Source organism: Chiloscyllium plagiosum, chromosome 4 (genome assembly GCF_004010195.1).
Source record: "Chiloscyllium plagiosum isolate BGI_BamShark_2017 chromosome 4, ASM401019v2, whole genome shotgun sequence".
In the NCBI taxonomy this organism is placed as follows: domain Eukaryota; kingdom Metazoa; phylum Chordata; class Chondrichthyes; order Orectolobiformes; family Hemiscylliidae; genus Chiloscyllium; species Chiloscyllium plagiosum.
The window spans coordinates 88,058,275-88,085,954 of NC_057713.1; the positions used below are offsets into that span (position 1 = coordinate 88,058,275).

Here is a 27,680-nt window from a genome sequence, read left to right on the forward strand (position 1 = left end):
TAGATCTCATAGTATACAGGGAAAACTAGCCATTTGGATACAGAACTGGCTCAAAGATAGAAGACAAAGGGTGGTGGCGGAAGGTTGCTTTTCAGATTGGAAGCCTGTGACCAGTGGAGTGCCACAAGGATAGATTAGATTAGATTAGATTAGATTACTTACAGTGTGGAAACAGGCTGAACATAGGAAGTATAGTTTGTAAGTTTGCAGATGACACCAAAATTGGAGGTGTAGTGGACAGTGAAGAAGGTTACTTCAGATTACAACAGGATCTTGACCAGATGGGCCAATGGGCTGACGAATGGCAAATAGAGTTTAATTTAGATAAATGCGAGGTCCTGCATTTTTGGAAAGCAAATCCTAGCAGGACTCACACATTTAATGGTAAGGTCCTAGGGAGTGTTGTTGAACAAAGAGACCTTAAAGTGCAGGTTCATAGCTCCTTGAAGGTGGAATTGCAGGTAGATAGGATAGTGAAAAAGGTATTTGGTATGTTTCCTTTATTGGTCAGAGTACTGAATATGGGCATTGGGTGGTCATGCTGCGAATATACAGGACATGGGTTAGGCAACTTTTGGAATATTGCGTGTAGTTCTGGTCTCCTTCCTATCAGAAGGATGTTGTGAAACTTGAAAGAGTTCAGCAAAGATTTACAAGGATGTTGTCAGGGTTGGAGGATTTGAGTATAGAGAAAGGCTGAATAGGCTGAGGCTGTTTTCCCTGGAGCATCGGAGGATGCGGGGTGACCTTATAGAGATTTATAAAATATTGAGGGGCATGGATAGGATAAATAGATAAAGTCTTTTTTCTGGGGTTGGGGAGTCCAGAACTAAAGGGCATAGGTTTAGGGTGAGAGGGGAAAGATATAAAAGGGAACTAAGGGGCAACCTTTTCACACAGAGGGTTGTGTGTGTATTGAATGAGCTGCCAGAGGAAGTGGTGGAGGCTGGTACAATTGCATCATTTGAAAGGTATCTTGATGGGTATCTGAATAGGAAGGGTAGAGAGGGATATGTGCTGGCAAATGGAACTAGATTAGATTGGGATATCATGTCAGCATGGACAAGTTGGACCAAAGGGTCTGTTTCCGTGCTGTCCATCTCTATGACTCTATAAATTGTGGGAAAGGGAAAGATCAGTCTCCCATCCATTCTACATTACATCAGCCGCACTGCACTATCATGGCTTCTGCAGAACTCAACGTTCCTAAGACAGACAGTTGAAAATTAAAAACAACAAAGAAATCCCTCTATTCTTTTTGTATTAAGAATGACTTTTATGAATATTCCATTCACTGACCAGTACAAAACATATGCTGCTTACATTCAATCCATTGCTTAACAGATTCACATTTAAAGCTTTTAAATGTGTAGCCTGCTTTGAGGCATGACCATTTTGATCCTATGTCCTCCAGTTCAAAAAAGGAAAAGCACATTTTAACTAAAAATGTTGTTTCCTATGGGGCAGTGCCATTTTCAAGATTTGAAACACATTGCTTCTTCATTCTCTTTCCTCCAGTGGAAAAGAAAATGGTTTCACATTAGCTTCCCTGGAATCATCCAATTTGTTCTTCCCTCTAATACTGCAATTCTTCTTTAGATTTCTCTACTTTCTCCTCAACAAGGTGCTGTTGAAGGTCTTGATGCCCACATCATAAAAGGTTATGTCATACATGACATGGAAAGCAAGACAGAGGTGGAAGTCCCTTATCCTCTGGATGAAAGCAGTCAAGTGCAATGTGGGACAGCATTTCACCATGGACGTTTCATCATTGGTCTCAGAAATGCAGCCATGGCAGAACCCAAGTAAGCATTCCCCATAGACCCACTGTTAGTTTACAATGCCTGCAAATTTTATTCTGTCAAATAATAAAACAATCTTATGAAATTTAAGGATAATCCACAATAGGTACAAAAATGTATACAGTTTAAAGTCGGAATAGAATAATCGGTGAAGCTGGCTTAAAGCAGGAGAATAAACTAATTTGCCCACTGTTATGTTCCAGTGTGCGATTCATTGAAGGAACAGTGACACACTTACTGGAGGAGGATGGAAAAGTAACAGGAGTTCAATACAAAGAGAAAGAAGGTGGTGATATAAAGGTTTGTAGGTTACTGATCTGAAGTGACATTTCTCAGTTGAGCGTGTCCTTTATTTATGCAATACCAAGTCATGGGAAGCGCTACGGAACATGGAAGTTACATAACTATTTTTTTGTCATCTCTAAAAGAATACCAATTAATTGGGGGTACAATACTAACAAACATAGCGATCTAATGGCTTGTGCCCAGTGTGTGAACACACACCGCTAAATTCATGAATCTAATTTTAAGTTTGTTGCCAATGGGTGGTGAAAGTTCCAGGCCTGTTCCAGTTGCTTCGGCTGCCAGTGAAAGCTGCATCCTTCGGAGCCAGGGTGAGAAGGGATGGGATGGTCTCCTGATCTCAAAGTTGTTGCAATCTTCACCATCTCCCATTCCTGTGGAGACACAACAGACATTGGAACCCCTACAAAGGATTTTAGTGAGGAACAATTTTAGCCTGAACATCACTGGATGTGAGCCTGTAAACAAATTCCCACCCACAAGAGCCAGATCTGCAGACTCAGTGTGCAGAATTTTCATTTAACTGGTCTACAGGATTTCCCAGCATGCAGAAAAGTATCTGACCTCAGTGATTGCTATTCCCCCAAAGCCCAGACTGACTGACACTCTGATTGACTGGCGGCTAGGACGTCACAGAAGGGAACTGGTCACTGATGGCCACAACATCAGGGACTATGGGAAAGGGTGTTGCCAGTGGGCTGGGGTGGGAATGGCGGGTGGGTGTGTGCATCTGGTAGGAGGAGAGGATAACCAAGCTGGGTATTCCATGGTCAGTTGGGAGGCTTGCTGAACTCAAAGTGAAGTTTGGTGCTGGTGGTGGAATTGGTCATCTCAATGGCAGATTTGAAGACCTTAGATTTTATTAGGAGTGGGTTGGGATAGGAACTGGAGGCCTTAGGATGGTATGATAAAGATGTACAAAATTAAAAATCACACAACATCAGGTAATAGTCCAACAGGTTTAATTGGAAGCACTAGCTTTCGGAGCGCTGCTCCATCAGGTGGTTGTGGCAGCGCTCCGAAAGCTAGTGATTCCAATTAAACCTGTTGGACTGTAACCTGATGTCGTGTAATTTTTAATTTTGTACACCCCAGTCCAATACTGGCAAGTCTAAATCATGATTAAGGTGAATTCAGAACTTGGGTTGAGCAAAACTGAAGCCCAGTGTAATGGAATTTGATAGGGTGTGTTTTTGGTGAGGTGAGGAGAATAAGCTAAGGTGGTGTTTCAGGGACTGAAGACAGTATGGTGTTGGCTGGGGAATTGAGGCCAGTGTGGAAATAGTGGTCTGACCATAGAAGAATTGAGGCCAGTTTGGGGTGGTGTTGCTGATAATGTGGAGGATTTAGGTCTTTCATATTTCTACAAATACACTTGCACCTTATCTTGCCATAGTATTGTGGCAACTATATATGCTGTTCAAAGTGCAGTCTGTGGGAGCTATTAAACACATATAACTTGAAACATGGTGTCAGTCTGATATAATTGAAAGTGTATGGTTTCTCAGAGCTGTCAGTGAGCCAAATACTGAAAGAAACAGTAAGAAAGAAGTAAAGAATTAGTCTGCACTTTTGAACTTTTTATTGAGTGAAATGGCAGTTCATTTTCCATTCCTGCTACTGTGGAATTGAAAGAACACAAAATATAAATTAAGTTAAGAAAAGATAAACGAATAGGAAAAGCAGGAGTAATCAGAAAGTGACAACTCCCTCAATCTGGATTAGCAGCATGGTCACAGTGAAAAAAATCTGAAAAACTGAGAGCATCCTAAGGATCTCAATAGAACTTTGAAGAAATCCCACTACTCATTTGCCAAGGTTTTACTATCCTCAGTTTTAACAATGGTTATTGGCAAGTGACACTGGATAAATGCTGTTTTTTAACTCCTTTCTGGATGGTACTTGAAAGATACTGTGGGTGTGTATGCTGTTTGGCATTTCCACTGCTCCAGAAGAAAATAGTTCAGGCAATGTGAGGTAGTCAATGATCTTCTCAGAGTTGGAGCTGTTGTGAATAATCTGCTAATCTGTGGATGTGGAGATATGATGGAAGAAGCCATCACAATCAGAATCCTAGCAGTAGCAGAAATGCAGTGAACAACAGATGTGAAAACAGTGCAATAGCTTGTTGGAGTTGTGAACTATCTAGAAAAGCTCTTGCCTAACTTGTCGTCAGACAGTGCACCTCTGCACAAGCTCACTGCTACAGATGTGTATTGATATTGCTCACAGAACACGAAACATATTTCACAAGAATCAACTAATGATGGCAATGCCAGTGTTGACGTACTACACTGAAGAAGGGCTTACGCCCGAGACATCGATTCTCCTGCTCCTTTGATGCTGCCTGACCTGCTGCGCTTTTCCAGCAACACATTTTTCAGCTTTGATGTACTACAGTGCCAATGATGAAGTCACCATGCAGTGTGTGATATCATTGAGAAAGGACTTGGAGCAATCATAATGCAGCAAGACAAAGCTGTTGCATTTGCATTGCATCAACGGCATAACCTGAACAATAGACAGTCAGATAGAGAAAGAGTGGCTGGTTATTGTCTTTGTCAGCATTTAATCAATTCATTTGGGAGAGACAAAACAACAATAGAATATTGAATACACGCCACTTCAAAATCTCTTTTTCACAGTGCTTCTAACTCTTTCAAAGCATCTGCATAGATTGCAACTTCATTAATAGAGATACTATCAGGACATGATAAAGGAGGGAAACAAATATATATTGCTAACATACTGTTGAGAGCAGCACTCTGTTAAGAAGTTTGAGGATGGTAATACAAAGTGTGAAATCTTCTACCATTCAGTGAGGAACGACAGTTTGACAACCCCTGAAAGTCATCAACCCAGTAGAGACATTTAATTTGGTAAACAAGGATCTTGCTCAAATCAAACAAATTAACCAACAAGACAGAACTCTCCAAATGCTGCAGGAAATAATGATGAAAGGATGTCCTGAAAGCACCATGTACCCAGCTGTTGCTAGAAGAGAGTATTGGGCTTCTAGAGACGAGGTGGAAGACCAAGTTGACACCTTGTGCAGAGGAAATGGTGTAATTGTCTCAGATATTCCAGTGGCCAATGGGCATCTCTCAGAGCAGTGAAGCCTGGAATTGAATGTCATGACCAAGCAGAATCTCTGGGTTAAGTGATTCCAGACTAATTGCCTGAGAAATTCAGTTTTCTGATAGGCAATTCCCCCCTGTATCTGAAGTCCTCTGAAAGGGTCCAATGAAGTCAGAGAATTCCATAGAATCCCGACAGTGTGGAAACAGGCCCTTCAGCCCAGCAAGTCCACACTGACCCTCTGAAGTGTATCCCACCTAGACCCATTCCCCCATTTACTCCTGACTAATGCACATAATCTATGCATCCCTGAACACCATGAGTAATTTAGCATGGCCAATTCACTTGAGCTGCACATCTTTGGATTGTGGGAGGAAACCAGAGCACCCAGAGGAAACTCACGCAGACATGGGGGAAAATGTGTAAACTCTACACAGACAGTCGCCCCAAGGCTGGAATTGAACCTGGATTCTGGCACTGTGTGGCAGCAGTGCTAGCCACTGAGCCACCGTTCCGCTGTTCAGAGGATTCTGACTCTCTTAAGCTTAGTAATTACAGGTAACTGTTAGAGGATTTAAAAACTAGCCTTACACCTCACAGCACCAAAGTCCCAGGTTTGATTCCAGCCTCAGGTAACTGTCTGTGTGGAGTTTGCACATTCTCCCTGTATCCACGTGGGTTTCCTCCAGGTGCTCCGGTTTCCTCCCACAGTCCAAAGATGTGCGGGTTAGGTGAATTGGCCATGCTAAATTGTCCATAGTGTTAGGTGCATTAGTCAGAGGGAAATTGGTCTGGGTGGGTTACTCTTCCGAGGGTCGGTGTGGACTGGTTAGGCCGAAGGGCCTGTTTCCACACTGTAGGGAATCTAATCTAATCTAATCTAAAAAAACTATTGAACTGTCCTCCCAATTTACCAGTGGTCGCACCCCAACCTCTCGAACTGCACATCTCTGAGCTTTTACATCTCTTGGATCTTTATCGTTAACTCATTGATCAAATCCCCCCTTGCCAATTTTCCCATGCTTCCTTAACTAACCTGTTGGATCCAAAACCCCATTCCCTTCATTGTCCTGACCCACACATTTCCCAAATCTGACATCACCATTGCCTGTCATTATCAACTACTGTTGCTATGGCATTCAAAACACTGCAATGAATGACAATAGTCCTTAATTTAGAAATAAAGAATTCAGTTATTTCATAAAGATTGGGAAAGGAATGGCAACATTATCGCCTCGTTAATATTCAGGAGTAAGTCGAGCTAACCTCCACTGCAGTTCCGCAATGTTAAGAACAACCTTCCTAAGAAAAGGGACTGATACTGCACGTAATCTTCAGTTGCGGTGTCACTGGTGTTCGATACAGTTGAAGCAAGATTTCTTTGCTTCTGTCCTCAAATCTTGATAAATGCTAATCATTTACCTTTCACATTGCTTATAGCACTAGCAAGCTTTCATTGATTTATGAACAAGAACACCGAGATCCTTTTGTAAACCAACACTTTCCAATCTCTCACTATTTAAGAATTATGCTGCATCATTTTTCCTCCTGCTAAATTGGGTAACCTCACACTTAGAATTGATAAAGTGTTGAGCTGGAAAGAACACAGCAGGTCAAGCAGCATCAGAGTAGCAAGAGAGTTGACGTTTCAGGTAGGGACTTATTCACAATATATTCTATCTGTGATGTTCTTTTTTGAGTTCGGAAGAAGAGGTATATTTGACTTAAGATGTTAATTCTGTTTTTCTGACTCCACAAATGCTGCCAGACCTGCTGAGTTTCTACATCACCCTGTGTTTGTTTCAGATTTCCAGCATCTACAATATTTTGCTTTTATTCATGTTTCCACTAAGTGTTGTAAATAATACTTGGAAACATTACAATTGGACCCATATTCAAATCATTAATGCAGATTTTTTAATATTATGAGGCCCAAAGCACTAATGTTTGCAATACCCCACTGGTCACAACCTGCCAACATGAGCAATGTTTCCTGTTTCAGAAGTTGCTGCTGCATACAAACCTTGAAGGTCTGCACAGTGGCAGGAAACATTAGAGGGAATGTAAAACCTGGGAATTAGTCATTCATTTGTATACTCTGGTTTCTGCCTGTTCTTCAATCCTTAATCCATGGTAGCATGTTACCACCAGTCTCATGTGTCATAATTTTATTTCCTAACCTTCTTTATCAAAAGTCTTCTGAAAATATGACTGCAGTATTGTTCTAATCACAGGAACTCTATTGCCCATTGACTGTGGTTGCTGATGGACATTTCTCCAAGTTCAGGAAAAACTTAGTGAAGAACAAAGTCAATGTATCATCACATTTCGTTGGGTGCATTATGAAGGTAAGTGATTCAAAAACAAATTGCAGTGCATTTTCCTGCATACCCCATCTGGCTTAAATTATCCATGATAAATTTTGTTTCTGTATGTTTTTCTTCAGTGGTATTTTCCAAACTAAATTGCTCTTGGATATAAATATATATTCCAATAGGTGCTAATTAATTGTAATGGTGACATCATTCCAAAAAGGTTTTATACACAAATTGCTATTAGTCAATTAGATTCCCTACAGTATGGAAACAGGTCATTTGGCCCAACAAGTCCACACTGACCCTCCGAAGAGTAACCTACCCAGATAAATGCTAATATATCATTTACCTTTCAAATTGCTTATAGCACTTGCACACTTTCAGTGATTTATGAACAAGAACACCTAGATTTTGTAAACCAACACTTCCAATCTCCCACTATTTATAGTTTCCAGTGGAAAATGCCTGATTGCTTTCTTCTTCTGCAACTGAGCGGGAGTGTCAAGTATCATACTCAATATTTGCCCTCAGCTGTCTGGTGAATGGAACCAGAGTGCTGGAGGCTGGATACTTGAGGATGAGAATATGTTTTGCCCTGTCAATGTCACATGATCCTTGTTTTCTCTCCCTGTCAGCTTCATGAAAAGTTGAAGCCACAGTGAGATGTTTCTTAGTACAGTTGGTGTTTTCCTCACCTCAGCAACCTCTTTAAATATTCTGTATTAGCACCACAAGACCAAGAATATTATATAGTGGCAGTGAGTGAACAATAAGGTATGGAAAAGTTTCTGATATTACCAGAGAGCTTTGAGTATGTCACAGGCCAAATTAAGTACAGTGTGGCAAATTTGATAGTTTCCCATTGGAAAATAGAAACCAGTAATGACCATTTCACCTTCCTGACAAAGGCAACTGGCTTTCCCAATTGTATGGACATGTTGTTGCTCCCTATTTTTTGTCAGGCAAAAGGGACAGAACCTCTGTTGCACTTTCTTCAACGTAACCTATCTGCTTCAAATATTAAACTGACCGTGGCTGCATTTGCCATCATGAAAATCTGGCATAAAGTTTCACATGCCTCTTACAGAAGGCTTCTTTCATTCACTTTGATGGATGGAAAATTAGGCAAGTCCTGATAAAGAGACAAGACTTCATCATCAGACTTTCTTGTGGCATTCTGTCTGAGTGGTGAAGCTAAAGAGTTATCCTGTCTCTGACAAGCTGAAAGATTGGCAGCCGCAGGTCCTGCTCTAGCAATAGCAGAGGAACCCAAGAGATTTCACACTCACTCACTATTTGTTTTATTAGATCATGGCAAATTCTTCAATCCGCTAATATAGAGAAGCCAATCAAATTTAATGAGGAAATAAAATTGATGTACACTTCAAACCAAAGAAAAACATGAAGTTCAGTGCCACACCTTTCCTGCTGTGAACTGACTCCCAATAGGTGCCTGTAGAAATTGCCTTGGTCATTAGGGTAGGATTTAAGTAAAGAATAATTGGCTAATCTTTAAGGATCCTGAATGGGTGTATTCAATTCACTGTGGTTACCTGTTGAGAATTACAAGAATTGTTGTTCAAATAGTAGTGTTTGGTGAGTTATTTTCTAATAGTTGCATTCTAAGGCAAATACATATATTAAAGTCAACAATAATGCTTAACACTGTTCAATTTTCATAACAAAAGGTACAGATCAAGAAACTAAACAACTAATTCCACCACTTGGGATATTCTTTACTAATTTCAAAGGAAAATAGTGTTAAACTAGAAATGTAGCATAGGACTACTATTTGTTCTTTATGTTTTAGGACTCTCCACAATTCAAACCGAACCATGCTGAACTTGTTCTTGCCAACCCTAGTCCTATTCTTATCTATCAAATTTCATCCAGTGAAACACGGGTATTAGTGGACATCAGAGGGGAAATGCCAAGATGCCTTAAAGACTATATGATTGAGAAAATCTCTCCGCAGCTTCCAGGTACAATTGCATGTCTTTTTTTATGAGAGTTGGAATCTTTTGATTTTCCTCCTCAGTGCTCCTGACGTCCTTAAGTCTTAAGCTACTCGTGGCTGAGGATGTGAATTAGTAACTCACACTGAGGTCTCTATCAATTGTCATCTGGTCTCACACCCAGCATACCTTGGGGTTTAGCATCATCTATCAAAACAGAGTCAAAAAGTTCTACAAAAAATCCAAGCTTAGCAACAAACCTAGTCTTTGAAAGCGCAAAACAGCAAGTTATCATGCACTTTGCAGAATTATATCTTCTTCATAGAAACATATGAACAGCACATATCTGAATTCTTGATGTAGAGAAAGAAAGGCAGGATGCATCTATGTTGGCTCTTTCACAGCTCAGGACATCACAAAGTACTTCATTGCCAATTAAGTACTTTTCAAGTGGCGTCACTGCATTCATGTTGGGAAAGTGTGCTCTAAATAGATGAAGCTGTTAAAGAGTGCAATTTCTAAAACAAAATTAATTAGCTAGCTTCAAATTTCAGGGATCTGTGCTGATTACCTTGCAAAAACTTAATCTTGTGCAGACTCGGCACAACACAATTAATTGCGTCTTATTTAATGTTTCATTTTGTTGTGAATCCATTTAGTCATAAAGTCCATGATAGTGTACTAATGACCATGATCATAATAACAAACCAAGTCTTGAAAGTGGAGTTCAGCTAAGATTCATTACATTATTTTTCATATGGGCTGTACAATCACTAAGAGTGGATGATAATATCTCTTCAACAGAACATATAAAAGAGCCATTCCTACTGGCAGTTCAGAATGATCGTCTGCGGACAATGCCAGCAAGCTTCCTTCCGCCTTCACCAGTGAATAAACCAGGTAAATACCATTGATAAACAGGGTTCTGCACAAATTAGTACTCAATTTAGCATGTCCTTTATGTGTTCATAAGCTTTACAAATTTGTTTAGATCCAAACAGGACATTTGTATCTTAATCTTGAGTAATTGAAGTAGACATTTGATTTACCACCGAGGCATTATATTAGTCTGTAAGAACACAACATGCAGGAAAGAGAACTGAACCGGAAGAATTACATGTTATTCAAAGGAATGTCACTTAGTTTTGCTTACATTCATTGAAACAGAAGAAAAATTGTTTAATCACTGTAAATTATGTGTGATTTCATCAGCCTGATTTTTCTCCCAAAGCTGTGTCCAGATGGTAACTACCTGAGATGTTCTTAAAAAGGATGACCTTAAATAATTAAAACCCAAATTAGCCTAGTATTTTTAGCAGCCATATTTGTAAAGCAAAAGTCTCAGACAAGTGTGCTCCAAGCATAGCTTCATTTAATTTTTTTATGTCTGAGTAATAATTTTGTTTTCATATTGATTAAAGATTTTATGACAATCAGGTGTTTGTCAGTCACTTTGATCAGCTTTGAGAAAAAATGAGTCTGATTTCAGTCTAATGTTTAGTAATATTTATTTTCTGCAGAGCATCATTAGACATAATTCATGCTGTAACAGCCCTGACAACTAAGGCACCTTTACCAAGCGGTGAAATCTCTGCTTAGTAAAGTTGTTGTAAATATTTCTGCAAAGCACTCACAACAAACATAAAGATTCTGGAATTTCTGGGTTAGAAGAGGTTATAAGTTTGATTTGCATTCAAGATTCTCTGAACTTCAGGAAGAATTTTAAACTCCCAATGGAGGATATTTCATACGTTCTTGCATTTCGCTTGAAATCCTCTCCTTATCCTTTCAGAGGCCTAACCAAAAACTCTCACGTTTTGATATAGAATTCAATAGCTAACCATTACTTGCTGAACTAAAGTTAATAAGACATATACTCATCTACAGAAATGTGGTCTATCTCATGGTATTCCAATATAACCACCAGTGGAGGGAAAACAAATCACATTTAAACATTTTTTACCTTGCTTTAATCCAGCAGTTGTTTCATCTCTTCTCCAGGTGTGCTGCTTTTGGGTGATGCTTATAACATGCGCCATCCTCTCACAGGGGGTGGGATGAGCGTTGTTCTGAATGATGTAAGGATATGGAAATGTCTCTTGCGCGACATTCCAGATCTCCATGACAATGAAGCATTGCTAAAGGTGAGACTTTTGAACATCCCACAAAAGTTATGGCAGGAAAGTCAATTGGATTTTCACTCCACCTGATGAAGGAGCAGTGATCTGAACACTTGCGATTTCAGATAAACTAATTGGACTATAATCTGGTGCCATGTGACTTCTGACCTTGTCTACTCCAATCCAACACCGGCACCATTGCATCAGGTTTTGAATGTTAATGAATGAGGGGATGATTGAATGAATGTGTGAGGTAGGAAGCTGATTCAGATGGGTAAATGGTTTTGTGGGTAGCATGAGCAGGTTGGTGGGTAGGTAGACAAACAGGAGGCTGGAAGAACACAGCAAGCCAGGCAGCATCAGGAGGTGAAGAAGTCAAAATTTTGAGTATTAACCCTTCTCCAGGACTACACATGGATGAGAGGGTAGTCAGGCTAGGTTGGGTCAAGAGGGCATTTGGGTGTGGTACGGGGGGGGGGGGGGGGGTAGTCACAGCATGTTGGGGTGCTTGAGCAGTTGGGTGGTCAGGAAGGGTAATCAGTTTGTGGAATAGTCGAAGATAGATTGGTAGGGGCAATCAGGTTGAGGGAATAGTCAAATGTGGCTGAGAGTAGATGGCAAGGTAGTTGGGTCAGATCAGCAGTCAATTGGTCAGAAAGGGCTGTCAGAGAAAAGAAGGGTCACTGGACCTGAAACATTAATTCTGCTTTCTCTCCACAGATGCAGCAAGACCCACTGAGTTTTTCAAGCAATTTCTGATTTACAACATCTGCTGTTCTTTGATGTTTTTGTTTAGTGTGTATTCCAGGAGTGCTGGGAGAGTGGATGGTGGGTTGGGCAAGAGTCAGGGGATAATTTGGAGTCAGTTCTGTAGTTACCTAGTGATTAGTTCTAATCTGTCTAACATCTCCTGGGTAGATACTTGGATAAATACATCAGCACAGTCTGAATTCTTTGAATCAGAGATGTTTGCAGAATGAATTGCCCAATAGAAATGTGCTAGGAAATTCCAACTTGGGTTCACCAGTCAGGATGTTCACATGATTGTTAAATGGATGTCTGGTCCAACAATCCAGAAGTTGAAAGATTTGTTCTGTAATTATGAAGCAGACTGAATGCATCCCTTACACACTGAGTTTGCAATGAGTGCACACTGTGTGAGAGCAGTCTGGAAATAAGTTTAATGCAATCATTTATGACTTTATGCAGGCCAAGAAGAAATTTCATTGGACACGGAAGAAGTCCCACTCATTTGTAGTGAATGTCCTGGCTCAAGCACTGTATGAGCTATTTGCTGCTACAGATGGTAAGCTCAGACTCTTGGGAAAGATCACATAATAAGATTTGATTGAACTGTTGTGTACTGTGCTACTATAAAATGACCATCTTTCATTGCAAATCCCTCCATGGGCTTGGAGGGATTTGTCCCTCCCTTATATCTCTGTCACCTGAGGTATTCACAACTCCACTAATACTGAGCTGTTGGGCAGCCCTGATTTAAATAATTCCACCCTTAAACTTCTCCATTTCTCAGCTTCTCTTGCCACCATTAAAATCTCCTTTCAAACATATTGGCTTCCAGCTTTAATATTCTCTGATGTGGCTTAGGGTCAAATTTTGCTTTATAATGCATTAGGACATTTTATTGTGTAAAAGGTGCTCCATAAATAATTGTTTAAAGTTACATTGTACATTATCTAAATTTAATATGGTCGTGTTAATAATCTGTTGAGTTTAGTTACATTTCTCCAATAGAAATTTAATTAGTATCTGTACAAAATGCACATTAATGCTATATATAAATGTACATAAGATTTCATTATATTGCATTTAATTACAGATTCCTTGCATCAACTCCGGAAGGCTTGCTTTCATTATTTCAAACTGGGTGGACAGTGTGTGACAGGACCAGTGGGTCTCTTATCAGTGTAAGTCTGAACATTGGAAAGAGTATGCTTTATGAAAAAACTTGTGAGGCATTTTTCTCCATATTGTGCATGGAGAAAGGCCACCATTATTAGATTACTTACAGTGTGGAAACAGGCCCTTTGGCCCACACCGACCCAGACCCATTCCCCGACACCTACTACGGGCAATTTAGCATGGCTAGTTCACCCAACCTGCACATTTTTGGACTGTGGGAGGAAACCCACGCAGGCACGGGGAGAATGTGCAAACTCCACACAGTCACCTTAGGTGGGAATTGAACCCAGGTCTTTGGCCCTGTGAGGCAGCAATGCTAACCACTGTGCCACCGTGCGGCCACTAATTTAGGGGATAATTTACTGTCCTCAGCAAGAGTCCATCATTCAAGATGAAATCTGGCAGTACCTCCACTAACCCAGAATCCCGATGGGGAAGTGGCATCCAGGATTGGGAGGGGACATCTAGAGCAAATGCCAAATACTTCAATTGGGCAGAGAGTCCATTTGAATGAGGAAGCCACTGCCAACCCTGACAGGGTTTGCTGGGCAGCTCCCTCCCAAATCCAGATGACCCCTCCCACTTGATCACATTGCCCACCTCTGTCTCCAAATTTGTCTTCATGGGGGGGGAAGCTGGATTAAATTCAACCTCTGCTTCATATATGTTTAATCAAGAAGAGCTTTTGGAATTAGTAGTGGAACTTACCTCATCTATCTTAAAAAATCCTGCATTAAGAGGTGTCCATTGATAACATACATCTTAAACAGGTCGTAGACATGCAGGTACAACAGTTACCCCTTCAGTGTTCCTGTGGTAGTGATGGATAAAGCCTGCCAGAGTCCCTTCATGCACTTCACCTTTCAATCACTCCTGCCTGCATGATATTTGGGTATTGGTGCTGATTTAGGTTCCCACCCACCCTCATAAATTCATACCAAACAGTTGACTAAGCTGCTGAAAATCACTACCTAATATTGAGACAATGGTTACCCCGTAGGATGCTGTTCACTTTGGTCTCTTGAAGAAAAATCAAAACTCGATTGCAAATTAATAAAGTTCTTACTCCTTCATTTTCTGTCCACCCCACACCACTGATGCCACAGGTAAATGACCCAGTCCAGGCTGAAAGGTGATAGCTTTCTCAGTCTGCTATGAACAGCTATTGGGTTTCTATTCAATAATTTTATAGAACATAGGAGGAGATCAAGATTGCATTTTAAAAATGCATCTTTTATGATGGAGGTCCAATCACTGCAACTTAATGAAGCTCAAATAGTAAGGTTCTCATTACGTTGAAATAAGGAAGTTAAGAAGAAGTGCTAATGTACATTACTTCTATAAAATTATGGAATCAGTTATTAATGTGGATGCCAGGAATAGATTTACAAAGAAGGGTAGTTTTACCAGGCAGGAAACATTTTAAAATGGAAATGTGACTCAATGTTGTAATACTCTAAAAATAATGCTACAACGTCTGCCCCACACTTGAGATTTGCACAACTATCTCTTACAATTCTTACCTGTGACTAATTGCTACCTTATTTTTTGTTAGGCTATCTCCTGAACCAATGACTCTGATTAGACACTTCTTTGCTGTGGCACTCTACGCAGTCTATTTCTCTTTCAAGAGAGAACCGTGGTACATGAAACCAAGAGCGTTGTTGAATGGTACTGTCATTATCTATCGGGCATGCTCAGTTATTTTTCCACTCATTTATTCTGAAATTAAGTACCTTGTTTACTGAATAACATGAAAACCATAAAAACAAGGAAGAACAGAATATCACACTGAGCCTTTGCAGTAGATGGACATTACCTCATTGTTGTGTCTAAAGATTGGTACTGTTGTCTAAAGAGTCAAGACCCCTCCTGTGGCCAATTGAGTAGCAGAATGTTTGTTAATATTACAACATGCAGTTATGTGATACAACTATGTAACTGCAAGATACTTAACAAGCACATGTTTATGGTGTACATAAAATGACTTGTGTCATTTATTGCAAATCAACCACACTTGAAACAGCGTTGAATCTGGCTTTTGGCACTCAGCTTGCCACATTGCTGTTAATGATGCGCTTTCATTTATCATTCCAATTGTTCAAAGTCAAACATCAATCTAAAACATTTGAAAAAGTTTTGTCCCCAAACTGAATGGCTCCCCAAGTAGGGGAAGAGGGGTGAAGAGAATAGAGAGAATTATCTTTACCTGGCTGCATTTAAACAATATATTGTTTGTAATAAGTAGAAATTGCATTTGCCTGATGATTTCACTACTGCCAAAATATTCCAGCTTCATCAAATCAGATCTCAGACACTGATCATTCCTTCAGGGCAATGTGGTCTAATAAATTCTTATTAAAAAGTGGGATAATATTAAGACCAACATGGTGCATCACTGGAAGTAGGATTTGATTTATAGGTGCTATTCGACTTGGTGTTATGGACAAGTTTCACTAATTCACAAAGAGTTAACTCTGTATGGTCCTTTATATCACAGTGATTGGTTTTCAAAAGGACTGTAAAAGCCAGTGGAACCAGTGTTTCATTAGGAAGAATAACATTCGATCAATAGTAATCGAGTTACAGCTGCTGAGCTGAAGCCAGAAGCTAAAAAAGGCAGATATAAAGTGTAATCCAATAGACAGGCAGAAAAAAAATCAATCATTTGGTGGGTTTCAAAGTTTCCTCTGTAAAATGATTGTCTATGTGCCTACATTTTCCTTACTTTATGTACATATATTTTTGAGGGGTAAATTATTTACAGTACTGATTTGTAACTGCTAAATGTTACTTGTTTTCAAATTTACAAAGCACTGCAGGCACATCGAGAGCTGGCTAAACAAATTTGGTGCAATTTGTGTTCTGCAGGGTCAAATATATTTAGATTTGGTTTTGGATTTTTTTCATCACTGGTTGATAAAATGAAACTTAATTTGTGCCAAACAGACCACACATATTTTCCCTGAATAGCATCTTCTTGGTCTAATGTTTGCATCTGAAATTTGTAAACCATATTGAAATGTATATTATGTACAACTGTAAAAGCAGTAATGAACTCGCCCTGATGATATTTGTCCATTATCTTTAACTATTCGACCATTAATACTATGGATGTTACTATATTAGTATACAACATTTGATTAAAAAGTTTATAATTTGTCCAAATGCTGTGCTGAATGTGTTTTTCTTTTGTATATGTACCTGAGAGCTGCATTCAGTATCATGAAATTGATTGTGCTGTGGTCATGATTTGAAAATGAGGTAATCATATGGTGATACTGTATGCACTGACTCTGGAATATGACACAATTTTTCAAGGGAAGATGGCATGGGAGGAAACGGGACTCGACTCAGCTTTTATTCAGTGCCTACCAAGTTTCTTAAGGAGCTTGTCCATGGGTTGGGAGAAGGAGAAGATAATTTGTAAATCCCCGATCCTGAACAGTCTGGTGAACACTAGTGCAGTGTTCCAGTTCAAATTGGGCAGAAGTTAAGGATTGATCTTCTTAAACTGAGACATTGTTGCACTAGGGGAACTTTGCTGCAAATTATGTGAATGGGCCTCCATTGGCCATTTCTGTGCAAATGGAGATTGTTGTGTCCTCTCCAGTGCAAGGCAGTGGCAGACCCCAACATGCCTACCAATTATTTCTATTGCTGGTGATATGCAGGGAGATCTCACCTTCTGATTTCATTCAGTGCCATACTCATTCTGGTCCAATTAGGATAATTACATCAGGTGTTGGAATTTACCCAGGCAATGCGTCCCTGACTCTGAATTGAAAATTGAGCTCATTGGATGTGCAAAGTGAGGGCAGATTACCGTCTCCGATCACATAGGTGAACAGGCAGAAATCCTGACCCTGCTGGTGTTTCTGAAGTCAGAACATTAACGTAACTGGTGCAAGCATGACATCACAGCTGTCTGCGAGATGAATGAAATAAAAGATGTAAAGCTGTTGGTACATTTATATAAAGTTGACCTGTGAGAAACAAAGCTCACTGCCAAATAACTTTAGTCCGAGTCAAATTCCGAAGCAGTTTTTATTCATATGTTCTTGCAAGCCTGGCTGACCACAAAGTAGGCACACTTCTGAATAATATTATTGCACATTTATACAGTTTTCTATGAGCCTCTCTGTACCCCTCCTTTTACCTCATATGTGACAGTTGTATTGCTCTGCGCAGCTGCTAATCTAATCGGTTTACCATATCTGTCTGTGGCCTGTTGTTAGCGTACAACCCCCCCCCCCCTTGATAGCTGAGTCTTATTATTTTTTGCTGACGCAACACTGGGTCTCATCACTTCGCCACACTGAGTCTTTATGACTTCTGAGTACCTGACTTCTGCAGAAGCAACACTTAGACACATTTTCCACAGTTCCCCCTTTTCGTTTTGGCTAATATTTTGTTGTCTTCTGCATATCTCTCTTCCAAGTTTGTCAGCAGCATCCCTGAAACCTCATCTATCTTGGAAACTTCTTCAAGATCATTCATCCCCTCATTGTTCAACAGGTAGAGTTCCTCTCGCTGACTACCTGTTAGGGGCATTTGTTTAGTCAGTGCCATTTCAACCAGCCGCTGGGTTAGTCCCCGCGCACAAGGTACGATGCAACATCCTATAGCTATCAGTACTCCAGCAACCACTATCAAGGAGGTGAGTATGGAGACCACTATACCTTTCCATTTCCCAAACCATGAATCCAGCCACCCAGTGAGCGATGTGTCTACTCCTGAATTCTCAGCCAGCTCCTCTGCTAAGGTAGCCAACCCCTGCAGGGCTTGAGTGATTGACCCATCAGGCGCTGTGTTATTTGGAATAAAGGTACAACAGCTCCCCCCTAACATCACGCACACACCGCCTTTTTCAGCGAGGATCATGTCTAAGGCCATTCTGTTCTCCCAAGCCATTCTGCTGGTTGCATCGAGCTGCTCTGCTATGCCCTTGACTGCATCCCTAGTGTAGTTAATGAATCTCTGCTGATTATAGAAAATATAGTTTATCCAATCCACATTCTTGTTGACTGTTACCCACCAGAAGAGAGCTGACTCAAAGCCTGCTGCAATCTGATTGTGAGCCTTGAACTCATCCAGCACCCCTCTAGGAACTCCTATAAAGTCTCGATATATCCAATCATCAGAAGAAATATTCAATAATGATCCTTTACTCTGACTCCCTTTTGTCACAAGCCTTTCCTTTTCAAATGCCAAGGTGAATGGGATTGCCAATTGCACATATGCCTCCCCAATCTGGAGGTAGGGTGGGTCTCAGTATTCTCCCTCCACAGTACCACTACAGATCTACTCGGGGAACCTGCAGTGCTGAATAGTTCCCTCCCTTGTCCGTTCTGGTCACATTTTCAATTTCGATACATGATTTCAGCTCCCACAAGTCTCTGAATTGATTTAAACCTTGTCTGTTAACACACGAAGTGTGATTTCCGACCGTGGCCAAAAACGTGGGGGGGTTATTTAAATCTTTCTTCTCCAAGGGAGGGAACATTAGTGATAGGGAAGTACAATTCCCATTATTCCATGCAGTCTTATCCTGATACAGGGTGATCATACATTCCATGCCTTTCCTGTCTCGCTGCCACCCGAGCGGAAAGGGAACTACCTGGGCTACTGGCCTACCGGAGGCACATGCATAGCAATTGTTTTTAGACTCATAGAGATGTACAGCATGGAAACAGGCCCTTCGGTCCAACCCGTCCATGCTGACCAGATATCCCAATCCAATCTAGTCCCACCTGCCAGCACCCGGCCCATATCCCCCCAAACCCTTGCTATTCATATACCCATCCAAATGCCTCTTAAATGTTGCAATTGTACCAGCCTTCACCACATCCTCTGGCAGCTCATTCCACACACGTACCACCCTCTGTGTGAAAAGGTTGCCCCTTAGGTCTCTTTTATATCTTTCCCCTCTCACCCTAAACCTATGCCCTCTAGTTCTGGACTCCCCGATCCCAGGGAAAAAACTGCCTATTTATCCTATCCATGCCCCTCATAATTTTGTAAACCTCTATAAGGTCACCCCTCAGCTTCCGACGCTCCAGGGAAAACAACCCCAGCCTGTTCAGCATCTCCCTGTAGCTCAGATCCTCCAACCCTGGCAACATCCTTGTAAATTTTTTCTGAACCCTTTCAAGTTTCACAACATCTTTCCGATAGGAAGGAGACCAGAATTGCATGCAATATTCCAACAGTGGCCTAACCAATGTCCTGTACAGCTGCAACATGACCTCTCAACTCCTGTTCAGACTTTTCACAGTGTACTTTACCCATTCAAGCCAGGCATTTGTATCCCCGTAGCCAGTTTCAATTTCGATGGTGTGTTTTAAGTCCTTCACCTCTATAATTTTTACCACCTTACGGTCGTTGGAAGAGGCGAAAGGATATACCTGTGGCATCTGAGTGCTCTTTTCATTTAATTCGACTGACCACTTCCCTTTGCCCACCTGTATACGGAAACAACAGCCTGAGAAATCCTTCCCTTTTGCTTTCATCCCTATCCCAAATGTTTCATTTAATTGGACCTGCTAGGTGTCCCCTCCCAGAACCGCTTCTTGCCGTGTGGTTTTCTTTATCGTTAAATATATTGGGTTACACTTATTATCAGGACACTCAAGAGCTGGCCAGAAGGGGCGCTGGTGTACTGTGATGAGTGGATTAATCCAAGTACCACCCCCAAGGCCAACCCCGTAGGACTTAAGATGTATCTCTGAGTAGCTTTACTGCCTCTGATTTTCTACATTTCCACAATCAACTAGGCTGCAGGCATCGGTATCTATTACTTGCGGATTAGCACTCTTGGTGACCGTTACTACCAAGTAAGAGGACCACACCAAGGTTCGACAAAACCCTAAGACTAGGAGAGCTAAGATCATATACCTAAGTAGCCACCTCATTCCAAAAATAGTTCTGAAGTACCGAGAGACTTAATATACAATCTTACAGAAATTATCCCATGCTTGCGTCGCCACTGTATAATCAGTCACTCAAAGTCTTTTTAGCCCAAGTTTCAATGGTTCTTTCATTGATTCGGCTGTCCAGACTTCTTTCTCAACCGGAGATTCCACTGGTCCCTGAACTCTGGTGTAGTGAGTCCAACCTTTCTCCGCCATCCTTATCGATGTTTCAGTAGTCAAAAGAGCCTAGTACGGCCCTTCCCAATCTGGTTGTAATTTAGCCTCAGTCCATGACTTCACAAGGACCCAATCTCCCAGCCGGACTGGATGAACAGCAAAATCGAGAGGTGGAGTCTGTGCGAGTAAACCCTGTCTCCTGAGAAAAGACAAGAGGAGGACAGGCCCAGTATATACTTTCTTAAGAACAAGTCCTTAGTCTCGGGGATCGGCGGTCCCCCTGTCGTTCCTAAGTATGGCAGCCCAAACAATATTTCATAAGGGGACAAATCTTTCCTTGGAGCCATTCGCACACGTAGGAGTGCTATCGGCAAGCATTGGATCCAGGGGAGTCTGGTCTCTAATACCAATTTGGACAACTGTCTTTTTAAGAGTTTGGTTCATCTGCTCGACCCTCCCTGAAGACGGAGGGTGCCGGGGGTGTGAAAATCCCAGGAGATTTCCAAACTTTGCATTATTCCCTGGAGCACCTTAGAAGTGAAGTGGCTTCTCTGGTCTGAGTCTATACGCTTCACTATCCCATACCAGGGAACTACCTGCTCAAGAATTATCTTAGACATTCCACTTGCCAGGGGGTAGTCTTCCACCCAAACGGATAAGTGGTCTACTATAACCAACATGTATTTTAGCCTTCCTACCTGGGGCAATTCAGTGTAATCCACCTGTATGCTCTGGAATGGTTCTAGCCCAGGGTCTCTCCCTCCTGGGACCTGTTTCCTTTGTACCTTCTTGTTTACCTTCTTACTTGTTACACAGCCGTCACATATCAGTTGGGCAATCGTGTACATCCCTTTACATCCATATTTCCTAAGAACCAAATCACACATTGCCTGCACTCCCCAATGACTCCCCTGATGTAGGACAGCCATGATCTCTCACATCAGCATCTTGGATAACATTTCCCGACCATCGGGTAGCACCCATTTCCCTTCTACCATTTTTGTAGCCCTTAGTTTCTCCAAATCCTTCTTTTCCCTAGCATTAAATAGTGGTCTCCCCGCAGGTTTCTGTATTGTCGGGACCAAGGTAAATATCGGGGTGACCTGTGGGTTCAGAGCTGCCTCCTTAGCAGCTTCATCTGCCAACCTATTTCCTCTTGTTTTGGTATCATCTCCCCTCTGATGACCATTAATGTGGACTATGGCTATCTCCTTTGGCAGCAAAAGGGATTCCAATACTTGATGAACTAATGCCTCATGGGCCAGTTGTTTATCTCTCCTCTCTTCTGCCATATTTTCCCAAATGTGTGTGCCACTTAGAATCTGTGTGTAGACAGTTCCTTCCTTCCCCTCCAGGGCCCTAAGAGCACGTTCTAGCGCACAGAATTTGCAAATCTGTGCCGACCGGTCATTGGGCAGCCTACTAGCCTCGACTACACTCCCCTCCGTTCCATCCACTACTGCATATCCGTTGTGTCTTTTGCCTTCAATTACTCTGGAGACCCATCCACAAACAGTCTGGCCGCTGCGTGGATAGGGATGTCCCTAAGGTCCATTCTTACTTTAGTCTGATATTCTATGATGTCAAGGCAGTCATGTTCTGGGTTCAAGGGAGCTACATCCTCCCCCCTCCAGAGAAAAGTAGCTGGATTCAGACAAGTGTCTGTGATCAACATAAGGTCATTCTTCTCTATTAAAATTGTTTTGTATTTTAAAATTCTAGAGTCTGTAAGCCACTGCCCTGCCTTCTGGTTCAGTATGGCCCATACCTGATGTGGGATGCTTACTATCAATGTCCTGCTGAATGTGAGTTTTCGACTTTCTTCCACCAGTAGTGCATTTGCTGCTACTGCCTGCACACACTCGGGCCACACTCTAGAAACTGGATCTAATAATTTAGACAAGAATGCTACCGGCTGTTTCATCCCTCCCCATTGCTGGGTCAGGACCCCTAGGGCTGCTCCCTTATCAACGGTGGCAAGCAAGTGCAAGGGTTTATTTAGGGAAGGCAATGCAAGGAGAGGGGCATGGATCAAACTTTTCTTTAATCCTTCCAGTAATTCTTTTTCTTCCTCTGTCCATTTTAACAGCTGTGGTTCTTCTTCCAGCAATTTAAGGTATAACTTCTTTGTTTGTTGGGCGTACAACTTGATCCATAATTTATAGTATCCCGTTAGCCCGAGGGAGTGGCATTCCCATTATCCCTTCAATCCTTTTAGAACTTATTTTCCTTTACCTTTCACTGACCAGGTGTCCTAAATATTTTATTTCCCTTTCTACATATTGTAATTTATTCCTTGAGACCCTCATTCCCTGTTGTCCCAGAAAATTTAGCAATTGGTTAGTTGCTTCCGTTGTTCCTTTCTCATCTTCTCCCGTGACCAGTAGGTCATCTACATATTGCAGCAAATTTGTCCCTTGGGGACTTATAAACTTTTCCAAAATTTGTTCTAAAACCTGGCCAAACAAGTCTGGGGACTCAGTGAATCTCTGAGGAAGCACTGTCCATCTATATTGCTGTTTCTGCCCCGTTCTTGGGTCTTCCCACTCGAAGACGAACATGTTTCTGCTTTCCTCTGCCAGGGGGCATGCCCAAAAGGTGTCCTTTAGGTCCACCACACTAAACCACTTGTGGTCGTGTGGGATTTTAATCAAGAGGGTATAAGGATTAGGGAGTACCGGGTGTCGAGTCTGTACTATCCTGTTAAGCGCCCTTACATCTTGTACCAGACGATAGGTACAATCTGTTTCTTTTTACTGGCAAAATGGGGGTATTATAGGGGGACATGCAGGGTTCCAGCAGGCCGTCCCTAATTAATCCCTCAATCACGGGTTGTAACTCCCTTCTTCCTTCTGTCGAAATCGGGTATTGTCTCTCACATACTGTCTCCCCCACCTGTTTCAAGCTGATCTGTAAAGGGGGAATCTGCAATCCCCCTCGATTGCTTTCCCGCGCCCATACTGTGGGGTCTATTTGTTTTTCCTGTTCCTCGGTCAAAAGGGCCATTTTTACTGCTAGTTATCGGTCGCTCACCCCAATCCCTAGTCCTAATAGTATAATTAAGTCTCTTCCTAACAAACTACTTCCTATGTCAGGAATGTATAACAATTGTCCCTCAATTTTTCCTTCATTACTTTCGATCATCATAGGTTCAAATACGGGGACTGTAAATCCTTCTCCCTTCACCCCGGACATTGTTATCTGTTGTTTTGTTAATTGTACTCCTTTGGGTATAAAATTTAAAGATGATCGTGCTGCCCCCGTATCTTCTAAGAAAACTGTATCCTCTTCATGAGGTCCCACCTTTAGATTTATCAAGGTTTCCGGTGGGTGCCCAAGGGCAGGAACCTCTGATGCCCCTATTCTTCATCAAAGTTCGTAAGTGGTATCGCCCTCTCTTCCCTTTTCAGATCCGGACACTCCCACTGTCTTTCCACAGTAGTAACATCCTGCCTGTGGGGATTTCCACGTTGACCTTTGTCCCTGTCGATTGGACCCCCTAACAGGTCCTCCTCGTTCTCTTCTCCTACCTCTATTTTCAACATACTGCCAGCCATCACTCTGGTTGCTTACTACCGGTTCCACTCTTTTCTTGACTACCTCATCAACTGTGGCTATCATCATTTTCGCCTTCTGTTTTTGCTTCTCATCCTCTCTCTTTACTAACACTTTCTGTGCCTCTCTCAATAATTCATCCAATGATTTCTCACTCCATCCCTCAATTTTTTGTATTTCCTTTTGGATATCCGGCCATGCCTTCATTACAAAATGTACTTTAAGGAGGCCCTGAGCTACTGAATCCTCAGGATTCATATCTGAATACTTTCTCATTGAGTCCCGTAGCCTCTGTAAAAATGCTGAGGCAGTCTCATCTTTCTCTTTTCGAACCTCAAACGCCTTTGTTAAATTCTGGGATTTAGGGACTGCCTCTCTGATTCCTTTTATTATTAAGTCCTTGAGGTCATTCATCTGGGTTTGGTCATCTGCCTCGTTGTTCCCCCAGCCTGGGTCTGTATTGGGAAACTTCTGTTCAGCCGACATAACTCCCTCCCAGGGGGGTGTTCTCGTTCCCACAACCTCATAGCTGCTCTTCTGATCATTCCTCTCTCTTCCCCAGTGAAGAGAATACTCCGTCCAAAGTGTATAGGTTGGGATCTAGGAATTGATCTACTTGCTCAGATAGACCCACAGGATCTTCAATAAGAAGTTTCATCTCCTTCTTAAAGGTCCTGACTTCGCTGCTTGTTAAAAGGGCATTTACGAAGCCAATTATTCCCTGCCCTATGGGAACTTCCCTGAGAGGGTATACATTTGTCTCTGGGTGTCGTTCCTTGAATTTCGGGAACGGATATTCCTCAATATCTTTTCTTAATTGCTTTACTTCCTTCGTCAGTCTTCCTTTCGGGACTTTTGACCTCACAACCTTCACCCGTTCCTCATTCTCCACCCCCCCTCACTTGTTCGCCACCAGCCGCCACCCCTAACCCAGCGCCATCGGCTTGTAGATCGTCAGGTTCATTTTGGGGGGGGGGGGTCATACAGTGGGGACAAATGGTCAAGAATGTCCCAAGGGGGAGGGTGTGCCTAGGGCGACTTTTCCTCCTTTCCTGTCATAGTTTTCATACTATATAAACGCGCATCTCGACTGCCCTGCCAGCAGGAGGCATAGTCGGACTCCTCTTTACAGAAAGAGTGTTTCTCATTAACATATGACTTCAACAATTGACAGACCCAATCCTCGTCTGACCAGTATTTCGGCCAAAAGACCAATGGTGGACGAATACTCTCTTTGGTCCAAACAAAACAACAATATTTTATCATAGTTTTCTTATCCTTTCCCTTGTACTAAAATTATTTTTCCAATTTTTCAACATCCGTCCCAAGGGGACTTTCTGGAGGGATGTCTTCTGGAACTTCTTTACCCTTTATCCTAGATGCCTCATTTTTGCTTCCTTTACCTCCCATAGTGGTCAACCTGCTAGTCCCTTAATTTGACGGGTATCACACTCCCAGTCACTAAGGCAATTCTAACTTAAACCCCAATCAAACTTAGGGGACTCTAACCCCAATCAAACCCAGGGGACTCTAACCCCAATCAAACCCAGGGGACTCTAACCCCAATCAATCCTAGGGGACTCTAACCCCAATCAAACCTCGGGGAACATCCCTCCCAAAGGACTTTCTGGAGGGATGTTTTTCTGAGACTTCTCTATGCGTTTTCCCAGGCCACTGATTTTAAAGAAATTCAGGGTCAGAATATATAGGTGAAGGAAATGAAGTGATGTATCAATTTGCAAGAGCTTTCGATAAGGTGGTACATTGACACTTAATATAAATAGGGAAGTGCTCGACATGATATAGGATGAATCTTTAACAGGAGGAAATCTACAAACAGCAGGAACTTTAAATCCTTCACTGATGGTGAAATCTGCTCACTGGCATGGTTTATGTTGTGTAACACCAGATGATACTGTACATCCTGATCTAAATCTTTCATCTCAAAAAGGATGCACATCACTGTTGGATTCTTTGTCACTCAGTCAAAGCTTTGGAACTCTGCTTCTGAACGCTGTGGGAACACCTACACCACACACATTGCAACTGTTTCAGAAAAATGCCCAGATAATCTCTCAGTGGCAACAATAAATGCCAGCCTTACCAAACAGCAACCACATTTGGAAGTATGGGCACAAAATCTTTTCAGGGAATGTAATAAAAGATCTGAGAAGATATAGTTTTGACACCTTCTTACAATTAGCTACATTTTCCTCTTTCGCATCCTCATTGTCTCACTTCTTCCTCTGAAGTTGGTTCCTATAAGTGAATCTTATTCAGGAAAAGATTATAGACATTGCTTCAGATGACTACAAATTTGGTGACTTTCATGACAGGGCTGTAGTGCAGAGCTCCTCACTAGTCTAGGTGATGAATCCTCCGTAGCAGGAGGCTGGTGGTTTGATTACAGCTGTATCCACCGTCTCCTGGTAGAATTGCAGCAGGAAGATTGAGAAAAGCCAATTGAAATTTCAGGACAAATTATAAATTTTACTGATTCACTGTCACATGACTGAACGCGACTTGGACATTGGCGTGACCTGGGCATTGGCATAACCTGGATAGCAGCAATGAAACCAACCTGCATTGTAATTAATTTTTTGTTTTCGAGAAAAAATAGTTCTGTGATGCCAAGCAATTGCTCTTGACTAAGCTGAAAACACAAACTTTCTATTTACGTCATACCTGGATGTGTTCCTCATGCAGTTTAACAGGTATAGTTATACTTGTGACAAGCTGTTACTTGGCTCTGTATGGAGAACTAACTATCTTTATTTTCCTTTTCCACCAGTTTTAACTCTTTCCCATCATTTCACTTTAGATATTAGGAAGAAGAGTTTCCATGGTGAATGGGACATTTCATTCTCCAGTCTTTACTGATTTTGTGGAAAGTTTGGGAGAAATGTTTTAAGTAGCATTTTATTTCTTTCCTGTGGTTACTGTGCCAGTTGGTGAAACATCGGTAAAACATCAGGTGATTAACCCCTTGCTGGTATTCTGTGCATAACAGCCACATTGCATAACAGCCAGCACTTAGATAGACAAGATGACCACAGGAGAGTGTAAGAACAGAACTCACTTCTTTCTGCACCCACCATCAGTTTACATGTACTTCCAACACAGTTAAGTAGATAGTGATAGCAATCAGGACCTTTAAGTTTTACCCACTTACTCTCATGCTGTACATGCCCTTAAGATTCATCACCACAACATTTGTCAGGATCTGCACCTGGGACTTTATTGTAGAGTAGATTCAGTTATGTTAATTGGCAGCATCTTTAAGAGGTCCTCCATTGTTTATTTGCTGATGGTTGCAGCTCTTCAATCATTTTTACTTATCTCTTCCCAGGAGATATCTTTCATGAATATTGTGATGATAAGTCAAGAGATGTGTCTCTCCCAATTTATCATTGTTTTTATTTAGTTGTACTGGAAACAAATGAGCCATTTCCTCTGGCTGTGTGAACAGTAATACTGTAAATTACTCTTCTTTTGTTAACATGCCCTCCACCACCTTACAAAGTATCAGGGTCTTCTC

At 41.6% G+C, this 27,680-nt stretch overlaps 1 protein-coding gene and 1 pseudogene across 1 annotated transcript; one reads left to right on the top strand and one right to left on the bottom strand.

The window, feature by feature from the left end:
• Positions 1–1,394: 1,394 nt before the first annotated feature.
• Positions 1,395–16,658, top strand: sqlea (squalene epoxidase a). Its single transcript, XM_043688549.1, has 9 exons — positions 1,395–1,805; positions 2,006–2,102; positions 7,418–7,531; positions 9,309–9,480; positions 10,258–10,353; positions 11,455–11,597; positions 12,783–12,879; positions 13,414–13,501; positions 15,052–16,658. Exons 1-9 carry the CDS (start codon positions 1,678–1,680, stop codon positions 15,242–15,244), a joined length of 1,128 nt encoding a protein of 375 aa, XP_043544484.1. The 5' UTR covers positions 1,395–1,677; the 3' UTR covers positions 15,245–16,658.
• A 1,203-nt stretch (positions 16,659–17,861) lies between these two features.
• Positions 17,862–24,628, bottom strand: LOC122549489 (annotated as a pseudogene).
• Positions 24,629–27,680: the final 3,052 nt, after the last annotated feature.